Source organism: Antechinus flavipes, chromosome 1 (assembly GCF_016432865.1).
Source record: "Antechinus flavipes isolate AdamAnt ecotype Samford, QLD, Australia chromosome 1, AdamAnt_v2, whole genome shotgun sequence".
NCBI lineage: Eukaryota > Metazoa > Chordata > Mammalia > Dasyuromorphia > Dasyuridae > Antechinus > Antechinus flavipes.
The window spans coordinates 223,373,973-223,397,554 of record NC_067398.1 but is presented as its reverse complement, the minus strand read 5'-3'; the positions used below and the strand labels follow the sequence as shown (position 1 = coordinate 223,397,554).

General features: G+C 34.7%; 1 protein-coding gene across 2 annotated transcripts in view; it reads right to left on the bottom strand.

Annotated features, from left to right (window-relative positions):
• The window catches only part of SLC35D2 (solute carrier family 35 member D2), a 58,955-nt gene extending 37,550 nt beyond the window's left edge, over window positions 1-21,405 (bottom strand). The window contains exons 1-3 of one of the 2 annotated variants that reach the window (XM_051996840.1): window positions 21,125-21,405; window positions 3,696-3,729; window positions 39-125 (exon numbers count right to left, since the gene is read on the bottom strand). In XM_051996840.1, coding sequence (XP_051852800.1) covers window positions 39-125; window positions 3,696-3,729; window positions 21,125-21,267 — 264 coding nt within the window. In that variant the 5' untranslated portion in view covers window positions 21,268-21,405. The remainder of the gene's footprint in view (window positions 1-38; window positions 126-3,695; window positions 3,730-21,124) is intronic. The other variant, XM_051996844.1, reaches the window with a different exon arrangement.
• Window positions 21,406-23,582: the final 2,177 nt, after the last annotated feature.

Genomic DNA, 23,582 nt, shown 5'->3' with positions numbered 1-23,582 from the left:
TGCTTTCCACAACAACTAGAAGTACTTTTATTACATACCTTCACTGGGACGTTTTTGTTAAAATCAGGGAACTGAATAATTTTATTTAACTTAGATACATATAGTATCACTATGGTGGTTGCCATCTAAAGAGAAAGAAATACCAGTAAAATGCATGAAAGAATTCTTAAGCATTAAAAATCATTAAAGTAGATATTATAATAAACAAATATTATGACAATTGTGAGATGAAGAAAAATAACGAATTCTTGAGATTTTTTTGCTCTGATCATTCCAGGCATATTATTTCTATAAGTCATTTGTTATAACAAAAATGTTTTTTAAAACTTTTCCTTTATTTCAAGTACATATATATATATACACAATGTTATATAAATATATGATAAATATATATGTTATATAACATGTTTATAAAATTAAAAATATACATACATATTCCTCCTAGCCCAAAAGAATTTGTTTCAGGTCCAATGTGCACAAAGTTTACAAGAACTATGATATATTGGTATGGTAGGGGCCACCACCAATAATAAAAGATGGCTATATAAGACTATAAAATTTATCAAGTGATTTCTCCCCACAACCCCAGCCACCACCCTGCCTTTGTCCCTTTTTTTTTCAGAGTTAAGAGAATATTAATATACAACCCTGTATATAATGTCAGGTTTACTTGATATGTTGACTAGATGTAAGAAACTTCTTCTCCCCTTCTCTTTTTCATTCTTTGTTATCATGTATCATTATTGGTGAAAGGAAAAAGGAAAACATATGGTGCAAAAACTATGTGTTGTAAAAACAAAAAAATAATAAAATATATTTTTAAAAACTAATAAATAACTACCTAATAATTAACTACCTTGTGAGATAAGTCTTAGAACTATGAAAGCTTGGAGATAGTAAGAATAAAGGTCATTTATGGCATTCTAAGGTTTATCATATGCTATGCTGTATAGAAAAATATTTCATGACCAGCAGGATGATTTCAGAAAGGCCTGGAGAGACTTGCATGAACTGATGCTGAATGAAATGAGCAGGACCAGAAGATCATTATATACTTCAACAACAATACTATATGATGATCAATTCTGATGGACTTGGCCATCCTCAGCAATGAAATGAACCAAATCAGTTCCAATAGAGCAGTAACGAACTGAACCAGCTACACCCAGGGAACAAACTCTGGGAGGTGACTATGAACCACTACATAGAATTCTCAATCCTTCTATTTTTGTCCACCTGCATTTTTGATTTCCTTCACAGGCTAATTGTACACTACTTCAAAGTCCAACTCTTTTTATACAGCAAATTAACTGTTTAGACATGTATACATATATTGTATTTAACTTATACTTTAACATATTTAATATATATTGGTTAACCTGCCATCTGGGGGAAGGGGTAGGGGGAAGGAGGGAAAAAGTTGAAACAAAAGTATTTGCAACTGTCAATTCTGAAAAATTACCTATGCTTATATCTTATAAATAAAAAGCTATAATAATAAAAAAGTCCTTAAGCTAAAAAAAAAGAAAAATATTTCATTTTGATATTCATAAGAAACTTGTGAGACAGGAGGTACAGATAATATCCATATTTTACAGATAAGAAAACTGAGAGTGTTAAAGAATCTTGCTTTGTGTCATAGCTAGTAAGTATCTGAAGTGGAATTTTAAATCAGGTCTGCCCAACTTCTATTCCACCATTCTCTATATTCATTAAATTTCAAGGATGGTGCTACATGGAAAATGAGATTCTCATGAAAAGAAAAGAAATATAGAAATCTCACCAAATGAGTGAATGAAAGAAAATCATTTAAGTGCCATTATGTGTCATGTATGCTAGCAATGGTATGGTTAGAAAGTGGGAAGTGAAATCTCATTTTAAGTAAGTGAAATTTATGTACTTAAATGCTTTTTTAAATTAATGAACAAAGGAAAAGCAGAGTGGAAGCTTATATTCTCAACATCTCTATATCTTTCAAACAATTGTGTGATATGTTTTACTGTAGAACATTACTTGTGACAGTCTGCCTGCTTTTTTTAATACCCTCATGGAGATTGCCCTTGATATATATACATTGGATTGGAGTGGTAAGGATTCAAAGCAGAGAGGGTAATGAGGTAACAATTGTATTAGTCACTACAAGGGGTAATAAGGAGTTGAATCAGGGTCACACAGGGCAACTGTGTGAGTAGAAAAAAGGGGGCATATGTGAACGATGTTATAGAATTTGGAAGTAAAAGATCTGGCAGCTAATTAGATATGGAAGGTGACTGTGAGTGAAAATTTGAGAACAATAAGGAGATTGTAAACTTGGGTAAATAGCAGTATTGGTACTGGTAAAAGGATAATTCAGAAGAAGGGTGGGTTTTGGTGATGTGCCTTTTGTACTTAATTTTACTGCTCCTTGGAACACAAACTCAGACTACCAGTATTATAGAAAATAGATTCATAAGATTATTTTAAAGACAAGTGTTCTATAAGTGTTAACATAGCACTGGACTTGCAGTATGGAAGATCTGGGTCCAAATACAGCTTCTGATATTAGTTGTGTGACCCTAAGCAAGAAACAATTTCTCTGAGACTTAGTTTCCCCATCTGTAAAATAAAAACAATATTACCTCACCTACCTCAAGTTTGATGTGAAGCCTAAAAAAATAATGTATATTAAGTATGTTGTACATTTTAAAATACTATCTAAAATCTTATCATTTTACTTTGAAAATGAATTGAAAGAAATTAAGAAAAACGGGTGCTTTAATCATTTTTATCATTACTTTCATTGTTGTCTTCATTACTAACAATTCTAGAATATAATCAGATTTTATCTAAGCCAGATTTTCAGGGAAAAGTACATCCCAATGTTTAGTACAAATAAATTATACTGTTTTAGCTATATATAACCAGATTATGGATGTTTTTATGTCAACTAATATAGAAAATGAAGTCTCACTCAGACTGGGTTAATATGCAATCCTGAAGTTTAAGTTCTGGGAGAAGGAAAAAGAGGAACCCTTACTGGATAATAAAGGTTTTATTTGTGGTTCAGTATAAGTTATTGGATATTTTAACATTTTTACAACAAATTCTACTTTAAAGATTTTTATTTAGATGATTATATTTTCATTTTTCATATTAAGTTTGTCATGCAAAAGTAGTATAATATAGTGAAGAGAAATATGTCTTCAAAGTCAGGAAGACTAGGTCCAAGTCTTCCTGATGAGTACTAGCCATGTGATCTTAGACAAGTCATTTAACTTTGCATCATCTCAGGCAATTTTCTACGAAAACACAGCTTGGCACTGAAAGAGGAAGTGCCTCCCCAGAGGGTAGTCCCTATACTATTAAAATCCCAAGATCTACTAAAAAAAAAAAAAAAAAAGATCCTGGTAACACAGGAGTGCCAGAATTTAAGATATTGAATAGACTCGCTATTGAAGTCAATTTAAAAATTAGAATTCCAATTCATTCATTAGAATTCTTTCAAGAGAATGGTTCCGTTGCCAAAGATTTATTCTATGATTTTATCTCAGAATTTTAGGGCTAGAAGACACTTAAAAATCATCTATTTCAAACACTTCATTTCAAAATCCACTCTAAAATCGGATCATTAGTTTTCTATTATTCTACAAACAAAAGCATTTAAGACTTTGCCAGCAATACTACCAATAGATAAGAAATTAGTTTGTTTCACTTACCTGTCCAATTCCAAGAACTAAGGGTGATGGGAAACTACAAAGAATACAAAACAATAAATACACTTTAGTATATAATAAAAAGTTGTTGAAATGACAAAATATGCATAATGAAAATAACATGAATGGGGATGGAGATTTTTTAGTCAATGTAAATGCAAATATAAAATGTAAGGACATTGCTTAATTTTTCAAACTGAGAAGATTAATACATTCAATTTATTAATGTTATTTATACAGGTTTCAATATTTGGTCACATACTTTGATTATTTATAAAATTTTATTTCCTTTTTTTTTTCCAAATTGCTTTTGCTCAAAATTTTTTTATAAATTTACCTACCCTTGAATTTGTAAGGGATCTCAAAAGTCAGCTAATCCAGTTAAATAGAAACAAAAATCACTGGAAAGCCACTTGTGAAAAGTACATTATGGAAGGCAGTCATTTTAGGTAATGGTTAGTGTACATAGTTGATGACATCCCATCCAAATGTAAATCTGTGATTTTATGATCCTCAACAAGTAAAAATAATAATAGTCATAATAATAGCTAGCATTTACATAAGGCTCTAAAGTTTGCAAAACACTATTATTTCATTTGATCCTCAAAACAACCTTGGAAGGTTAGTACTATTATCATTTTCATTTTACATAACAGGAAAGTGAGGGACATAGTAGACAAATGACTTATCCAGGATCACACAGCTAGTGTCTAAGACCAGATTTTAACTCAGATCTTCCTAACTCCAGGCCTAGTGCTCTATGAACTACTCTACCCAGCTCGCCTTATTAAATAAGATACATTTGTGATCTGACCTGGGCAGACTATTCCCAGTCTTAGTTAGAATGCCTTTCAATGGAGGCTAAAACCTCATTAGCACATTGTTTACCTATATTAGACATCTAGCTTACAATTCTTATAATTTTTTTTAGAGATGAACTGCTATTAAGTCACACTTTCCATTTTGTACTTAGATGAAGCTGATTTCTTTTTACAACACAAGTGCAAAATATAACTCATCCTTTTTATTCTATTAAATCTGGCTCAACATTCTAGCCTGTCCAAATATTTTTTTTGTTCCTGATTCTGTCATTCAGGGCATTAGTTACCCCTCCCAACTTTTTATGATCTACAAATGCAATATGTTCCTGCCTTTAACCCAGTCACTAATACCTATAGGCAACTGTTACAGTTGTCTCCAATTTGAGTATTCCCTCTAATTATGACAATATCTGGCATATAATACAAGTTTAATAATTGCCTTGATATGCATTCATTCAGTGATATGACCTTCAAACTAGTCATACATGTCCAATTTGTATAGCTTTTATCCATGTCCTTCTATAAATTTATGGTAATAGATCCACCCAGAATGGTAAAAGTTCTCCTTAAACTCTCTCTTCCTACTTGAGAATACCAAGCGCATGAAAGCAATGGGGCTTAATGACACTCATTCTCATGTTGTTTGTTTTTTCCTGGTCATGCTTTTCCTTTACAACATTTTCTACATCATTCCTGCTATACAAGTTACTTCTGATGTGCCATTGATTCTTTGGAAATTGTAGCATTCTATGAATTAGACATATATGATCAGACATATGTTATAAGACAATATAAACAGAACAATGCTGGAATTTTTAAATGGATTTTTATTTCAAAGAAAAGGTTGGAATTACCAATTTCCCCCAAACAATCTAGTCTGTAGTCTTATTCTTGTTCAATTCTGAGTTTATCTTATTGTCCATTTGCACTTTCCATTAATGATATATGTGCTAATAGACTATTTCTATAGGTTATACTATCTACACAATTGCAAATCATAATGTTGAATAGCCATTCTTTATCTACTTGTTTTATTCCTATGTGGATAGTTTGATTAAACTCTTTTGAATGATTATAGATCTTATTTAAGAAGATTTGAAATGCTCCAGGGTTTGAAGCTATCAGCATAATACCACCTGCAAATATAGGCATCTGGATGATTTTACCATCTGTAAAACATCCTTCCTCAATCTGAACTTGTCATTGAATTTCCTGAATAACTGTGGCAAATATTTTATTGAGCATTTTAGCTTTTATTGAGCATACCTTATGCCTCATTTGATATAAATAATCAGAGGATCAAATAAAATTTTCTCATTAGATTTTTTAAGGTATTTTAGATAGTACATGTGCACATGTACACACACACACACACACACACACACACACACACATTCATGGCAGACCACTTGTTGGAGAACCCCAAAAGAGACGTTTTGCTCTACTTTTAGTCAACAAGAAATAAGCACAGTGAAGATCTTATATTCTCTAAAGCTTTCCTGAATTATATAATGGTCACCATGCAAAAGTCAACTTGTTCCCTTTCAATAATTTCACTTAGTATACCCTTAATTCACTGGTAGCTTATTCTTTTTTTGCATACAAAGTGACCCTGAAAAGATGAAGCTGAGAAGTAATAAGAGAAAGAAGCTTCAAATGGAGATGACTAGCAGGGTCTACATGTCCAGCAGCAACTAGGAAACTAAATATCTAGCAAAAAGCAGTGTGATAAAATCACCAAAGAATATGCCCTGCAATTTCAGAGCTGGTATTTTTCTGGTTACATATATTCTCTACTTGTGACTCCCCACTTCAAACAACGCATACTGCCTACACAGGGAAAGTGTTCCTTAAGATGATGTGTGGTTTTGTGGAAAAGTATGTCTCAAGTTTATAGCCTGTTTTTCACCATTTTCCTCCTTGACCACTTTTGCACCAAAGTAATTGACAAAGAAAGCATATGTTTATTTTTTTTTGGAAGATCTTGCAAGTTGTTCATACAATTATTCCACTTTTTGAATAAAATCAGGAAAACATTACACAAAGTAACAGCAAGATCTTGTGATAATCAACTATGATGGGCTCAGCTCTTCTCAGCAATACAAAATCAAGTAATCAGGGTGTTTTGCGGGATGGGATCTAGATAATATTCTTACATTTAAGATCTTCTGTAATGAAAATTCAATTATCTCCGTTTTCAGTGTATGTCTTCTTGGATTACAGCTATTATGTCACTAGTGAGAAGAGTCACATATTCAAGCCAGAAGGAATGAATACCACAAGTCAAAAAAAAAAAAAAGTCACAGATGAGAGAAAAGACATTCTAAATGGATCATATGAGTATCATACAACTAGAAGAAAATATTTTGGAAAAAGATTCAAAGTAAATAGGACAGTTTCCAACCTAAGGAATATGAAAGATATTATATCCTCAAAGATAGAGGACAAGGAAAGCAAAGAAATAGTAAATTACTATGGCATTAAAAATGATGAAACATTTCAAAAACACCCCAAAACGATTTATGTGAACTGATAAAAAGTGACATGAAAAAACCAGAACAATGTATACAATATACATGACTATACACAAATGACAACATTGTGGGAAAAAAGTTTACAAAGATTTAAGAACACGGATAAACACAAAGACTAATTATGATACTGGAGGATGTAAAACAAAGCATGCTAATTACTTTTTTGAGAGAGAATTGATGGAGCTGAAGTGCAGAATGTGACATTTATGCTTTGGTCCTTGCCAAATTTTAATTTATTCTGAACATTTGTTATAAAGATTGCTTTTCCAATTGTGAAGAAAGGAATAGAAGATCAATTTAATTTTTATAAATAAAATTATGATTTAATAGCCTAAAATACCCACTATGTGTTCAAGTCACAACTTGTCATCACACACTGTGAGTATGGTCCTACACACTGTGAGTATGGCTCTGGGCAAGTCACAACCTCCCAATTTTCTAGGCAACTCTCTTAAGATTTAAATTCAGGGGGATATAAACCTGCATTGGTAGAAGTAGTTTCCACATCACGGCATTCCCTATTCCAAAGAAATCACTGGCCCAGTTTCTGTCCCATTCCATACATAATTCTCTTAAATCAACTTTTTAAAAAATGAGGTAGATTCTGGTTTATATCCAAGATAGAGGTTTTGAACTACAAAGCTACAATGATAAATCTTTGGATATATAAGAGAAAAAAAGTGTGTGTGTACACACATGAGATAAGAGCTGGCATCAAATAGCAAGGTCTGGATTCATGTGTTGACTATCAGTCTTATCACTTACCTAAAAGTGCTTTCTCCAAAGTGACTAATTATCTCAATTGCCAAATCTAATATCTTTTCTCAATCATCCTTCTTGACCTCTTTTCAGCCTCTGACAATGTTGGTCACTTTTCCCTTCTTTTTTTTCTGTCTCTCTGTCTCTGTTTCTTTCTCTGTCTCTCTGTCTTTTTCTGTCTCTCTATTTCTCTGTCTCTCTCTCTCTTTCTCTCTCCCTTCTATGTATTTGTAACTACTATCCTTTCCTAATTTTTCCTTCTATGTGACTACTTCTTGGTTTCACTTACTTGATTATTATCCATATCCTGTCACTAAGTATTGGTAACCCAGTAAGTCTCTCTATTAGAATCTCTTTTCTTCTAACTTTATAATCTCTCTTGGTGATCACATCAGGAGAGGGAGCATTTGATTTGTAATCCTGAAGATCTAAATCAAATCCAGTCTCAGACTTTTTGGGCAAACCACTTAACATAAGCCTGTTTCCTTATCTGTAAAATGAAGAAAATAACATTTATTTCTGAAGGTAGATGTGAGGATAAAATGAGATAATATTTGTAAGTTATTTGTTAACATTAAAGCACCATATAAATACTAATTATTTTTTACCTTTAGACTTGATTCCCATATCTTTACATTTAGCCCTAATCTCCTTCTTGATCTCCAGTTACAAATCACAAAAATGTCTATTGAACATTTTCAAATAGATATCTTGTAAATATCTCAAACTCCCAAATTTATTATACATTACTACCTTTTTTATATATAAACTCTAATTAAACTGGCCTTATAGTTCCTCATACAGCATTCCATCTTTAATCCAATGCCTTCACACTGACTGTCCTCCATGCCTGGAAAGCATCTTGTTTTACCTTCAGAAAGTCACTTAACTTCTGAATACTTAGGCAACTCTCTGTGATACTCGTCAGAACAGGTGCTGATCCAAACTGGTATGAATTCCTTTCCCAGAGTGATAAAAATACAGATTCAGTATATACACAAACTAACTTTCTCCCTTCTTCCCTTTCTTCCTCCCTCTTTTTCTTCCTCTCTTCCTCCTTCTCTCTCTCTCTTCTCTCTCTCTCTCTCTCTCTCTCTCTCTCTCTCTCTCTCTCTCTCACACTCACACATAGTGTATGTTTATTTATATGAATAATTTATATATACACATGTGGACATTTATACATAAACAAATACATACATTCATGTAAATAGGCACAAACAGCAAAGAAGAAGCAGCTCAGACATGTTTTTCCTCCCATTCTGTAACCCTTTGTAAGAATAGAATAAAGGAAGGATATTTCACAGAATGATAGAATGTAAGAGTTCGAAGGCACTTCAGTAACATCTAGTCCAATGGAAAGGAATCCTCTCTACAAGAGAAGTGATCATCCAGTCTTTGCCTGAGGACCTAGAAGAAGGAGAAACTTATTACCACTTCAGGCAGTTCATTCTAGTTTTGTCCAGCTCTAATTTTAGGAAAGTTAATTTCCTCCGCTCTTTCCTAAAGAAAGAAATGAAAGAATATTATGCACAACAGCAATAATATAATGAAGATAACATTGAAAGATGTGAGTTCTGTTTTAATACTATGTCTAATGGTTCCATCTGCTTGATATGAAAATTCATTTCCTTCTTTTCTGGTATGAAATGACAAACTAAAAGAATACATGGAGGGGCAACTAGGTGGCACAGTAGATAAAATACCAGCCCTGAAATCAGGAGGACTTGAGTTCTAATCCAATCTCAGGCACTTAACACTTCCTAGTTGTGTGACCTTGGCCAAGTCATTTAACCTCAATTGCCTCAGCAAAAAAAAAAAAAAAATTAATTAATGATTTGAAAAAAAAATTTTTTTTAAATACATGGAGAAAGTATGGAAGAATTTATATGCACTAATGCAAAGTGAAGTAAGCAGAACCAGGAAAATAATATATACTATGTTCATAACAATGTAAATGAAAAAAGGGAGAAAAACAACAATCCTCAATGCTGTTCAATTAAAATGATTAAAAAGCTTGGTTCTGAAAAGGTAAGACTATGGACCTCCTTCCCTTATTTACATAATTGAGAGACTATGGTTGTAGAACACTATATATACTACAGGGTTCAGCTGATGTATTCATTAATTTGGCTAAACTGCCTTTTTTCCTCTCTCCATTTTATTTTGTGATGGGAGAGAAATGGATCTCATCATATTGCGATAAGGGCATATTTTGGAATAGAGATAATAAAAAATAATCCAAAAACATTTAAATGGCAAAGCATATGAATATACATCTGTTTATTCATTGCAATAATTATATTTAAGAGAGAGAGAAAGTGTGTGTGTGTGTGGTGTGTGTGTATTTTGGGGAATGTATAATAGAGTTATTTATTACAAAATTATTATATGTCAAAATAAAAACTTTTTTTAATTAAGGAAAAAATTCTCAGTGATGAAGAAAGGCAAGGAAAAATTATCTCAGATCCTTGCAGAGGAATTTATTATCTAAAAGAATTAGCAAATCCAGCATTGTCTCTACTGGGCCTGTGCTCTAAAGAGTGCATAAAGGAGGGAAATGGAACCACATGTACAAAAATGTCTGTGGCAGCCCTTTTTGGAGTGGCAAGAAACTAGAAACTGAGTGGATGCCCATCAGTTGGAGAATGGCTGAATAAGTGATGGCATATGAATATTATGGAATATTATTGTTCTATAAGAAATGATCAGCAAGATGATTTCTGAGAGGCCTGGAGACACTTACATAAATTAATGCTAAGTAAAGTGAGTAGAACCAGGAGATCATTGTACATGGTAACAGCAAAATTATACAATGATTCTAATGGACGTGGCTCTTTTCAACAATGAGATGATTCAGGCCAGTTCTTGTGTTTTTGTGAGCAATCTGCACCCAGAAAGAGGACTGTGGAGACTAAGTATGAATCACAACATAGTATTTTCACTCTTTTTGTTGTTGTTTGCTTGCTTTTTGTTTTATCTTTTTTTTTCTTTTTGATCTGATTTTTCTTGTGCAGCACAATAATTGTGGAACTGTGTATAGAAGAACCACACATGTTTAACATATTTTGTTACTTGTCATCTAGGGGAGGGACTGGGGGGGAAGGGAGAGAAAAAACTTTGGAACACAAAGTTTTATGAGGGTGAATGTTAAAAATTATCTATGCATGTTTTAAAAATAAAAAGCTTTAATAATTTTTTAAATTAAAAAAAGAATTAGCAAAGGTTTGTTTGAGGTTTTTTTAGTACAACTCAGCATGTTACGTGCAAGACATTGTACCTATACTATCTGTCAGATAATACCCCAAAATAATCTATTTTAAAGAAAACACCAGGAAGAACAGTCCCTAACCTACTTTGATAAATCAATTCAATGTTTAGAAAAAAAAAAGCTTTCACTCTAGAATATTTTTCCTTATATTCTGCTCCAAGACCAAAACCTCAGAAAGTCACAAAATTAAGCAAGCAATATTTACCTGACAAACCAAAACGATCAGGGAAAAAGAAATAGAAGAAGGAAAAAAAAAAGGAATCAAAGGATAGCAAGGAAAGAAAACATAGAATGACTTTTTAAATGGCTTCTAACTCAAAAACTGTGAATATCAGACATTGTCCCATGTCACACACACTTTCACTTTTCTCACAATCACCCAGTAAAGTTGATAGTATAGTTACTGCCCTCCTGTTTTATAAACAACTTACCCAAGGTCACACAGGTAATAAAAAAAATCAAAAGTGGAATTTGAACTCAGGCCCACTAACTCCAGACCAATAATGTTTTATCAGTAGGGGTATAGACCTAGAAGATCTAGAAGATTGCTGAATACAAGAAATTTCAAGATCTAGTTATTCATAAACAGAAAATAAGACTTCTGTCTTAGTGTCTTCATTGGTAATATAACATGAATACCAAATGCAGGAAAATTCTTTTCCAGAGAAATGTATTGAAAGATAAGAGTATCACTGGCCACCTCCCATGATAACAAAGCAAGATGTTAGAATATTAGACAACAAGCATTTAAGTGCCTACTGTGTGCCAGAAACTGTTAAGCACCGAGGATACAAAGAAAGGTAAAAACACAGTCCCTTAAGCAACTCATATTCTTTTTTTTAAATAGTATTTTATTTTTCTAAATACACTTAAAGATTGTTTCCCAGATTCATTTTTGTAAGACTTGTATTATAAATTTTCTACCTTTATCTCCCCCAAGACAGTAAACAATCTGATATATATTAAACACATGCAATCCTTTTTTATTTATTTCCATATTTGTCATGTTGTACAAGAAAAATCAGATCAGGGAAAAAAACTCACCAGGAAAAAAAAGCAAGCAAGCAAACAAAGGTAAAAATACTATACTTCAATCCATATTCAGTTTCCATAGTTCTCTCTCTGAATGTAGATGTCATTTTCTATCCCAAGTCTATTGGAAGTGTCTTGAATCATCACATTGCTGGAGCTAAATTCATCACATAATTTTGTGGTTACTTTGTGCAACGTTCTCTTGGTTCTGCCTATTTCACTTAGCATCAGTCTTTCCAGGTTTTTCTGAAATCAGCCTGCTCATCATTTCTTATAGAACAAAATATTCCATTGCATTCATATAACATATTCTTGAACTGATTCCTCAACTGATGGGTATCATTCAATTTCCAATTCTTTGCCATTACCAAAGGAGCTGCTACAAATATTTTTGTACATATGAGATCTTTTCCCTCTTTTATGATCTTTTTGGAATACATACCCAGTAGTGACACAAACATCTCACATTCTGACAGGGGAGAGGTATAAATAACTATTTACATACAAGGTATTTAGAGAGTAGCTTCAAAATAATCTCAGAAAGAAGGTACTAGCAGAATCAGGGAAGATTTAAAGAAATTACAGTTTGAATTAAGTATTGAGGTAACCGAAGGAAACTAATGGAGGAGATAAAGAATCAAAAGTATTCCAAACATGGGGATAGTCAGTAAGTACAAAGGTCTTTGGGATATGGAGTATGTGATAGAAAAGAGAAAATAGGCCAGTGGATTGCATTGTGTATAGAGAGGAGGTAATTAAATGTGAGAAGACCAAAGAGGTAGGAAGAGCCTGGGCTTTCACTCAGATTTTACATTTTATTCTGGAGGTAACAGGAGACTACTGATGATTACTGAATAGTGGAGTGACATGTTCAGTACTACAGTTTAGGATATTTGGTAGCTAACTGGAGGGTATAATGGAGAGAATATTGATTTGAGGATAGAAGACCACCAGAAAGCTATTGCAATAATCTTAGTTAAAAAAAAAGTATCTTTATCAGGATTGTGGCTGATGGAGGTGAAATGATATGTAAGAGCTATTGTAAAAGTAGAAATGACCAGATAGAAAAGACAATAGAATAAGTCTGAGTAATAAATTGAGTGCTAACAGTGAAGGTAAGCCTAGGGAGACTAGGAAAATGTTGGTGCTCTTAAGGAGAACAGGAAAGTTGAAAAGAGAATAGGAAAATATGACCTCTGATTTAGAGATGTTGCACACCTAGCAAGTACTTAATAAAGTCTTATTGATTGATTGAGGAGTTCCAGAATATTTAGAGGCGAGTGCACAGATTGAGGAATGGACTTAAAATGATGCCATGAAAGTAATTTAAGGTAAGACAAGATATCTGCTCCAGTTAGAAGAAGACTAAGGAGAGATGTGGTGGCTGTATTCAAGTTTTGGAAGTGCCATCATACAAAAGAGAAATTTTAGGTATGTTTTTTCTTAGCCCAGAAGGGTAGAAATAGAAACAGCAGAAGATAGTTCAGAGACATTTTTGTTTGTTTGTTTGGGTTTGGTTTTGTTTTGTTTTACTTTCTTTGGGGAAAAACTTCCTGTCAAATAGAATTATCTAAAAGTGGAATATGATAATTTAAGCAGAAGTTTTCTTATTGAGATATTCAAGTAGAGAATGGACAACTACAATTTAAGTATGTCTCTGAGGGGGTTTCTTGTTCTAATATAGTCTGAAAGTGATGGTTAAAGGTTCGCTCTGATTTAAAAATATTATAATCTTGCTCTAACTAAAGTCTAATTAAGAGATCATATTAACTAGTATAATTTGTGGGCCATTCTTCTCAATTTCTTTTCCTTGATTCAACCAGAGCTCCTTAGTGGCTATGGAACACAGTTGTCAATAACTTTTCCTTATCTCAAACAGAGCTCTTTAATAGTCATGGGACCTCTATGGCTGTTACTATCTTCACCTAGAACTATTTATAATCTCATAATAGTATTTCAATACCCAGAAATTGAAGTGTGGGCTATATCTATAAAGATCATAGTATTCTGTATTCCACTATACCAAAATCTAGTTTTGTTTTATTTTGTTTTCCCTCCTTTACTAGAATCAGGAATTCAGTTATTAACATCATAATGTTAATATGTTCTGGGAATCAAGATATCAGAGTGTGAATTGCCATAATTCTCCCATATTCACTTCTACATACCATAAAATAATGCTTAGAACAAATCTTGGAATAGTAGAACAAACAAAAAATGGAGTAAAACAATCTTTTAGCCCAAGAAACTTGGGAAGATTCACAAGAAAGGTCTGTCTCAGGTAAAAAAAAAAAAAAAAAAAAGAGAGAGAGAGAGAGAGAGAGATTATAATCCAGGACAGGAAGTGTCCCTGCAAACTAGCAACAAGTCCCATTTCAGTAAACCAGAAAATCTTGAATCTTAGTGAAGTGGGGCAGACAAATGTAAATGCTAGGACCTCTCAAGTGCAGCATCAAGGAAATCCCTGACATTTTGGAACTAAGGGACATAATAAGCATTGAAAGACCCCATCAATCACCTCAGGAAAGATGTCCCAATGTTTAACAGATGTTTATTTCCTTAATATCCCATCTCTCTCTCTCTCTCCCCACCCATTAAGAAAAGGAGAAAAAAAAGTATCACTAAATAGGGTGGTAAAACAGAAGCAGAGAGTAGAGGAGAGCAAAAAAAAAAAAAAAAAAAATCCTAAAAGTGATTTACAAGAAACACATTTGAAGCACAGACAGTAAAATTAAGGGGCTAGGGTGTTATGAGTTCAAATGGTGGAGTTCCTGTTCTTCTCAAGGCAAAGCCGGTTTAGAGGCTTGGAGCCCTTCGGATGTCTCCAAATCCAAAGGTTCTGTCTTTCAGCCTCTGCCTCTGCTTTCTTCTGCCTCCAACCAAGACAGAGATGGAAGGTCTCTCTTATCTCCTTCTGGGGAGCCCAGCCACCAACTTGCCGCGGAGAGAGGGCTTCTGGCGTAGCTCCACTGAAATCCGTCAAAGTGTTCTCTGCACCAGAGTCGTTCCTCTCGAGTCCAGTGCGATCAGCCAGCCAAGAGGAAAAAATGTATTCTGCCATAGATCCCTCATCGCTGGCCTTTTATCTGCCTCTTCTGAGAGAATGGGATTATGGGTTTTCTCCCATAGTGCTCTCTGGCCCAATGAACTTTAAGGGAGGTGTGAACTCCCTGAAAGTAGAAAGTCTACTTTGTGAAGCTAGCATACTTGTGGACTCCAATGAGTAAAGATGGGAACACAAGCCTTGTCTTGATTAGTTCTACTTAGTACCTTGTTTCAGGTTCTGGCCAAAACATCTTCTTGTAAGATTAGATCAACTCTAATTAGTTAGCAGTTAGTAAGGATTCCAACACTAGGGTAGAATCTACTATGCTTTAGCTGGAAGGAAAAAAAGCAGGATAGCAGTCTTCATCTCAGAAGAAATAAAAGCAAAAATAAATCATTAAAACAGATAAGAAAACTACACCTTGCTAAAAGGTATCATAGGAAATGAAGCCAATATTAAACATATATGCAACAAGTGCTATAGCATCCAAATTCTTTTTTTTTAATTATAGCTTTTTTTTACAAGTTATATGCATGGGTAATTTTTCAGCATTGACAATTGCAAAACCTTTTGTTCCAACTTTTCCCCTCCTTCCCCCCACCCCTTCCCCTAGATAGCAGGTTGACCAATACATATTAAATATGTTAAAGTGTAAGTTAAATACAATATATGTATACATGTCCAAACAATTATTTTGCTGTACAAAAAGAATCCGACTTTGAAAAAGTGTACAATTAGCCTGTGAAGGAAATCAAAAATTGAGGCGGACAAAAATAGAGGGATTGGGAATTCTATGTAGTAGTTCATACTCATCTCCCAGAGTTCTTTTGCTGAGCATCCAAATTCTTACAGGAGAAGTTGTCAGTTATAGATTCATGAACAAACAAAAAATAGAGAGCATTATAAAATGTAAAACAGACAATTTTATTATATAAAATTAAAAAAGCTTTTACACCAATAAAACCAATGCAATCAAGATTAGAAAGAAAACTGGGAAACAATCTTGATAGACAGTATCTCTAATAAAGGCCTTATTTCCCAAATATAGAGAGACTTAAAAATAAAAGCAATTCCCCAATTAATATATAGTCAAAGGATTATGAATATTGCAGTTTTCAGATGAAGAAATCAAAGCTATTTGTAGGCATATGAAGAAGTGCTCTAAATCAGTTTTAATTATAGAAGTGCAAATTAAAACAATTCTGAAATGCCACCTCACACTTATTAGATTGGCTAATATGACAAAAAAAGGAAAATGATAAATGTTGGAGAAGATGTGGAAAAATTGGACCGCTAATGCATTGTTGGTAGAAGGCAATTTGGAACTATGCCCAAAGTGCATTCAAACTGTGCATATTCTTTGATCCAGCAATAACAATACTAAGTATATATTCCAAAGAGATCATAAAAGAGGTAGAAAGGACCTGCATATATAAAATTATTTATAGCAGTCCTTTTCATGGTGTCAAAATATTGGAAATTAAGTCAAAATACTGCCCAGCAGTAGAGGAATGGCTAAGCAAGTTGTGATAATATGCATGTATGAATGTAATGGAATATTATTGTGTAATAAGGAATGCTAAACAGACAGATTTCAGGGAAAAAATTTTTGGTAAGATTTGTTCTAACTGATGCCAAGTGAAATGAACAGAACCAGTTAAAACAGTAACAGCTACACATTGTGATCAGCAACTATGAATGACAAAGTGATCCAGCAGCACAGTGATCCAAAACAAGCATAAAAGGCTCACGAAGGAAAATCCTATCCACATCCAGATAAATTGATAGACTCTGAATGCAAATCAAAGCATACTTTTTTCACTTATTTTATTCTTTTTTGTGGTTTTTTTTTTCCTTTTGGTCTGTTTCTTCTTTCATATTTGTGATTAATATGGAAATACATCTTTAATATTTTATATAACAGTACATGTATAACCTTTATCAAATTGTCTACCATTTTAAGAAGAGGGAAGGGAAGAGAGGGATGGAATAAAAACTGAAATTCAAAAATCTTGTAAAAAATGAATGCTAAAAGAGCAAGGTGGATGAAGATTGAGAGAAGCCTAGTGGGTTTAGCAACAAAGGAATCACTAGTAGCTTTGGTGGAAACAATATTCCATAGCGTGGTAGAATTGAGAGAACTTGTCTTTTCAACTCCTTTTTGTCTATTTGAAAGTAAATGAACTAAATCTAATAAACCAGAAAAGCCACTCATAAAAGGCCTACCTTAATCTATACCAATATGCCATAAAGAGAAAACAAAGAGAGGCATGCTGCTCTTGGACTGAGTTTCCATAATCTCTATGAATGGTAAATAGCTTAGAAAGGTCATTTTATCCTATAACAAAGTTTTGTTGAACACAATAAAAACTAAAATCTCTCAAGCAGCTAACATGAGGATCATATTTCTGTAAATAAGCTTTCCTTTATAATTTATTATAACCCAATTACTCCATGAAAAGAAAATGTGGTTCCAAAGAAACTTAACCCTCTCTGACAAGAGAAAGTATAATGAAAGTGTCTTATCCATGTTATACAACTATATGATGTACATTCAATATATTATATATTTTGATATTACACAGAAATTCTAATTCTATTTCCATTGGCTTATTTTCTTAAGGCACAGTACTAGTTTCTACAATTTCAAGGAATTTCCTGCTCCTTTGTCTCAGAATTTCTTCATATTTAGATATGTCCTTTTAAAATCTGATTCTATGTATCACATGATCACCTTTTGTCTTCAGAACATAATTAGTATATATTAACTTTGTAACACCTGTTGCAAGAAGTATTATATGTATGATAAGGCATTACCAATTTATTTGGCCATTACCAATATATACTACAGAAGATGTTCACACTAACAGTAACAGCTCCTAAATGGACCTATTATTTCAGTTATTGGTGCTTTACCCCCATGAATTTATTATTTATGGTTTAGGCTTGAGGGTAAATTAGCTTGTAGTCTTCCTGAAGGTATAGCTTAACTCTTCCATCCATGTAAGCATACCAGTATGTGATAGATGCTCCCTTTGGATTAAAGATTATGGAATGTGGAATCTAGAACTAGAAGGGACCACAGTAACTATGCTTAGTCATAAACTTCACTCTTTACAAATAAGGAAAATGAGGCCTAAGAGACCTGAAATTTGCCCAAAGTCACAAATACAGGATCTAAGACTTTATTTGTATTCAGAGAATTCTGAATTCAAAGCACTATACAACACTTCAGTTTGTTGTCCCATGGGGATGTTCCTTTAAGACCCTTTAAAATCAGAAGTTTTTAACCTTTTTTTTCCCATACCACAGAACCTTTATCAGTCTGATGAAATCTATTGGACAAACTTCTCAGAATAATGTTGTTAAATGTATGCCCAAGTTCCCAGCTACTTCCAGCTGGAAATTCCAGTACAGGTAATTCCAAGGCAGGAGTTTTCAAACTTTTCCCAGTGTATATGGTATGAAAACAAAAGATTCATAAAAATGTTGGATTCCTAAACTGAAAGACTGGTTTCTTTAATTAAGTAATTAATTAAATTCCCCACAGAACTCAATTCAAACTGTCCATGTCTCTCTGAGGCCTTATCAGAAACTATGGCTTATTTATTCTGGTTGGCCTCTTCAGTGACTGAAAAAAAGGGAGGGCAAAACATTTGGTTTAATATGCTGATGCTAGGTAACAGTATCAGAATAAATCAGAAATCACAAAATGGTGGGAAAATTAAAGAAAAATTTCTTCGAAACTTCTTGACCCTAGGATCAAGAATTGATGAATTTGTTTATGTGCCAATATGATTTTATCTTTAATAAAAGATTCCTATGAATCTTCAGATTCATAGTAATGCTAGTAACTTAAGAAAAGTAAATTGATAACATTTTCCCTAGTTTTAAGGAAATGGAAAGAGTAGCTGAAGTACTGAAGTACATTTTATGACTGAGAAAAAATTCTCAGAGAGGTTAAGTTTCTTGTCCATAGTCAAAAATAGCTAATGTGAAAGAAAGCACTTGAACCCAGATTTTTCCTGACTCCAGGTCTACCAACTACATATTACATCAATAGAATGAATTATTATCCCACAAAAATTACACTAGAAGGTAAGGATTCAAAGTACAAATTGCAATCTTGTGAAATGCCCAATTAGCACAATTTTAAATGTAAATGTGACCGGATGAATTTTCTTCATACATTTTTTAGGACATACCTACTACATAAAGAGACCAACTACAAGTGATATTGATTGCATTTGCTAAGCATCCAGTCATTTTGCATAGTTGGAGAATTTTTCATTTCTTTTTTTTTAATTAAAAATAGGCAGAAATTCTAGTCCAAGTAATTCTGTAAAGTGTCTAATATTGTGCCAAGCATACAAAGACAATGAACAAAAATGTCAAGGATTTGCCTATTTTCAACAAAAGAGAAGGAATGCAACATCCCTTTATGCAAAAGAATTTGAGCAAAGATTTCTATCAGTCTTTTTTGCTCCCTGGTATTACACTTTCTTTGCTCCCACAACAATCTTAAAATCCAGCTAAGAGAACTATTAAAGCCTACTAATAAAGTCAATATCCAATCACTGGGAAATGGCTGGACAAATTGTGATGTATAAACTGTAATTGAATATTATTGTTAGGGAAGGAAAGAAGCATTTATTAAGTTCTTGATATGTTCCATTCTAAGCATACCCAAATCGTGGGTAGTGGCCAGTGACTTAACTTCTCAACATCCCCAAGTTAATATTCAAGATTATAAATTGCAAAAGAGATTTTGGTCTATACAGAAAGAGGGAATTTTCTCATAGGGAAAAAGGTTTCTCACAAAGTTGAAAGCACAAATAAAGTTTTCTACAATCATGTATTTAGTGCCTACTACATTCCAGGAGCATCTGGTGCAATGATTGGCAAAACACTCCCTTTCTTCCTCCCCCACCCTACCTATGAGAAAGGGAAAAAAAAAAAAAAAAAACTAAAACAATATAAAAAATTTGTTAGAACATAGGAAGACTTGTGTAAACTGACACTGAATGAAAGTTGTGCTAAACCAGAACATACTCAATGATTACAACAATGCAAATGAAAAAGCTGAAAACTGTCTAAGCTCCCAGTTTTAGAACTGGGAAGGATCTCAAAGGTCATCCATCTAGTCCAACCACTTCATTTAACGAATGACGAAACTGAATCATAGGGAGTTTAATAAACAACTTATGCAAGGTTAGACAAGTCGAAGAGTTAAAATTTCAACTCGGGTTCTATGACACCAAAAGAACACTCTCTTCAATGAACCACATTTTAAACCTGTTAGTGAAAAGGCCATTCTCGGTCAGAGCTGGAACTGATAATGAACACCTTCCTTCCTGGGTTGGGGGGGGGCTTATGGTTGAGAGATATGGGATGCAGTGCAATCAAATTACTGACCAGTACCTAAAATTACTGTTAAGTTTTGGTTATTTTTTTTTTTTCCTCACTGGGAGTGGGACTGAGGGGAGGAGAAAATCAAAAGAAAATGATTGATATAAAAACAAAAGGTAGTAATAAAAGTTAAAAAAACAAAATCTAGCTACCAGCCAACCCACACTTTCACGAATAGGGGTACCAGATAAACAGCATCAACACTCGCTGTGGGGGGTAGGAGGGGAGACTAAGTCTCCTTGGCCAGCTGCAAGTCAATTTCTTCTGCGTGGGAAGCTAGAGATCCATCAGACTGCCTGCACCACTGTCCCCACCTGGTCCACCTGTCAGCTTCCCTCTTGGTTACCATGACAACCCCAGAGGAAGGGCAGGGGGAGTAAGAAGGTCGGAAGTTTAGTCTAAGGTTTTGGAGCGTCCCAAACAGATAAGGGAAGAAGGGGAAGCGTAGTAAGCTAGATAGGCAGAGTACAGATCTCGATCCCTGGGGTCCCCTTGAAACTCCGCACCTGTAGACACGGGCTCATGCTCACGAGCTCCCACCTCCTCCAGCTTCATCTTACCTGTAAGTAGTCAGCACAGTCTTGTTTACCAGAACGATGAAAAAAGAGCAGGTCCCATAGAAGAGGGCGGACAGAAGCTTGACCAGCTGCGAGTGCACGACAGAGGAAGGCTCCCCCTCCTCCGCCTTGGAGGCGGGAGGCATCTTCCTTCATGGGCCCCAATGCTTGCCAGCCGGACTGAGACGAGAGAGCGCTGTGCTGCCCAGCCGGAGCCTTCTCCAGAGACTCGGCCACATGCCCGAGGCGACAGCGGGCTGGCTAGGGGAACAGACCTAGCCAGGAATCCCAGAGCGAGGAAACGAGAGCAACCCGAGCTCCAGTTCCGTCTCCGCCTCCTATCCGTGAAGGGGGTGTTACGAGCAAAACAGGAAGAGAGACAGAGAGTGGACTAGAGTTCCCCTCCCTTTCAGCCCACAACAGCAGCAGCAACACCAGATTCCTGCCAGCCCAAGTGCCCCGTAGTGAAAAAGGGAGTTTAGCTTTATGTTCCCAGCTATCAGGTTGAATTCTTGTCCTCTCAAGCTTTTCTGTTTCTATTACCTTCCAATCCAGAATCTCTAGGGTCCTTTCAGAGTGGAGTGTGGTGGAGTGGCTTAGAGTGGGACAGGTGGTATAAGAGCACCACCTCCGAAGCCAGAGCCCCTCCAGCCCCCAGGGGAGACGAGTCAGTTTTTAGGAGCAAAAACCTAGAAACCAATCGAGTGCCCAATCATTGGGGAGTGGCTTGAATTAACTGTGGCACATGAATATAAATTAATATTATTTCTATATATCCTATAATATATAGATATTATATCTATATATCCTATATTTCTTTATATAGGATATAAGCCTGGCCAAGTCACTTCATCTCAGTGCACGAATTGAAAGGATGCATTCTGTCCTTTTCTAGATCTAAATTAATTGCCCACAAGGTGGGGGGGTGGGGAGTGGAGGTGGTTACCTTTGACATCACAGTGAACCCAAATTCATTCTAGAAAACTGGCCTCCCCACGGAGGGAGGTGAGACTTCTTGACAGACGGGCTTCTCTCTGGTTTCTTTAAAGCCCCCCAATCCTGAGTGAAACTCTAAAAGTTTAACTATGGTTCATGTGTAGGTTCTCCCAAAAAGATACTGACTTAAAAGTCCTCCTGGAAAGCACATTCAATTTTCAAATTAATATCAATAAAGGTTTTTTTTCCTTCATCACAAGAGTCAGTCATAGGACAAATACTTGAGAAAAAACAATCCATCAGTTTCTTACTCTCCCAGAAAGGTTAAAACAACCTTGTGGGACTGCTAACATATGTAGCACTTTCACCTAGCTGTGGTTTCTGAGCAACACAGAGGTTCCACATCTCGTCAGTACCAGACTCTTATCAGTACGAGTATAGCTTGGGCTTTCTTGGTGTTCCAGGTTCAGAATGATCTTCCAGTACTGACCTTCTTGGAACAGCAATCTAGTTGTAGGAAGCACCTCCCTATGGGCAGTTGGGTTTCCATATGGCTGCCATTTATTCAGTATCACCCAAACTCACCAGGCAACCTAGGCTACTCAGCATTGAAAATGGCAGAACAGTGCTAGGAAGAAACACAAAAATCAGAACTCCAGACTAGGAGTCAGCTAAGAAAGCACATTTCTTCAAAGTACAGGTAAGCTGCCATGGATGCTGAGAAAAAGAGATTCCCAAAGGGAGGAAGGGAAACATTTTCCTATTTTTCAATTTGGGCTCCTTGAAAGAAAGCTCTTTCACCTTTCCTTATATCTCCAGTCCTTGTCAGCCTGACATATAATAGCCTCTTACTACTTGGATAACTCACTTGAGTACCAGTGCCACCTCTTGAAACTGATATGTGACTCTGGGCCAATCTCTTGATATTTCTCTGCTCAAGTTAATATCTTAGTTGCATTGGGTAACTTAAGATTGAATTTCAGAGCATTTTCTGATCTGTATTGGAAGAAGAAATTTCTGCTCTGGAAGTCCCTTGTACTAAAGAAATCTCAGTATGATGGGGGAGAAATGATGCCCCACTTCCTCCAAAAAAGACCCGGAACAGACTTAAACCTATCACTTTAAAATTGGGGTTGAAGGGTGAGTTTTTAAAATTGTAAACTTAATGATACTTCATCTTTCAAATTATGACACTATATTTATATTTTAAATGTTTTACGTCATCCTTGCATCTGCTCATCTAGAGGAGGTAATGAATGGAAGAAAGAATGCTGGATCTAACAGTTAAGGAGAGCCTTTGTTAAACCCCATCTTGATACTTATGAGATGTGTGATGGTAGGCAAATTACTTAATGTCTCTGAACTCCAATTTCCTCATCTGCAAAACGGAGTTAATACCTACAATATTTATCTTACAGAATTGTTGTGATGATCAAATGAGATCATGTACCTGACGGACTTTAAAATCTTACAACTTTCTGTAAAATTGATTATAATTTATGAATGACCAGAAAAGAAAATAAGG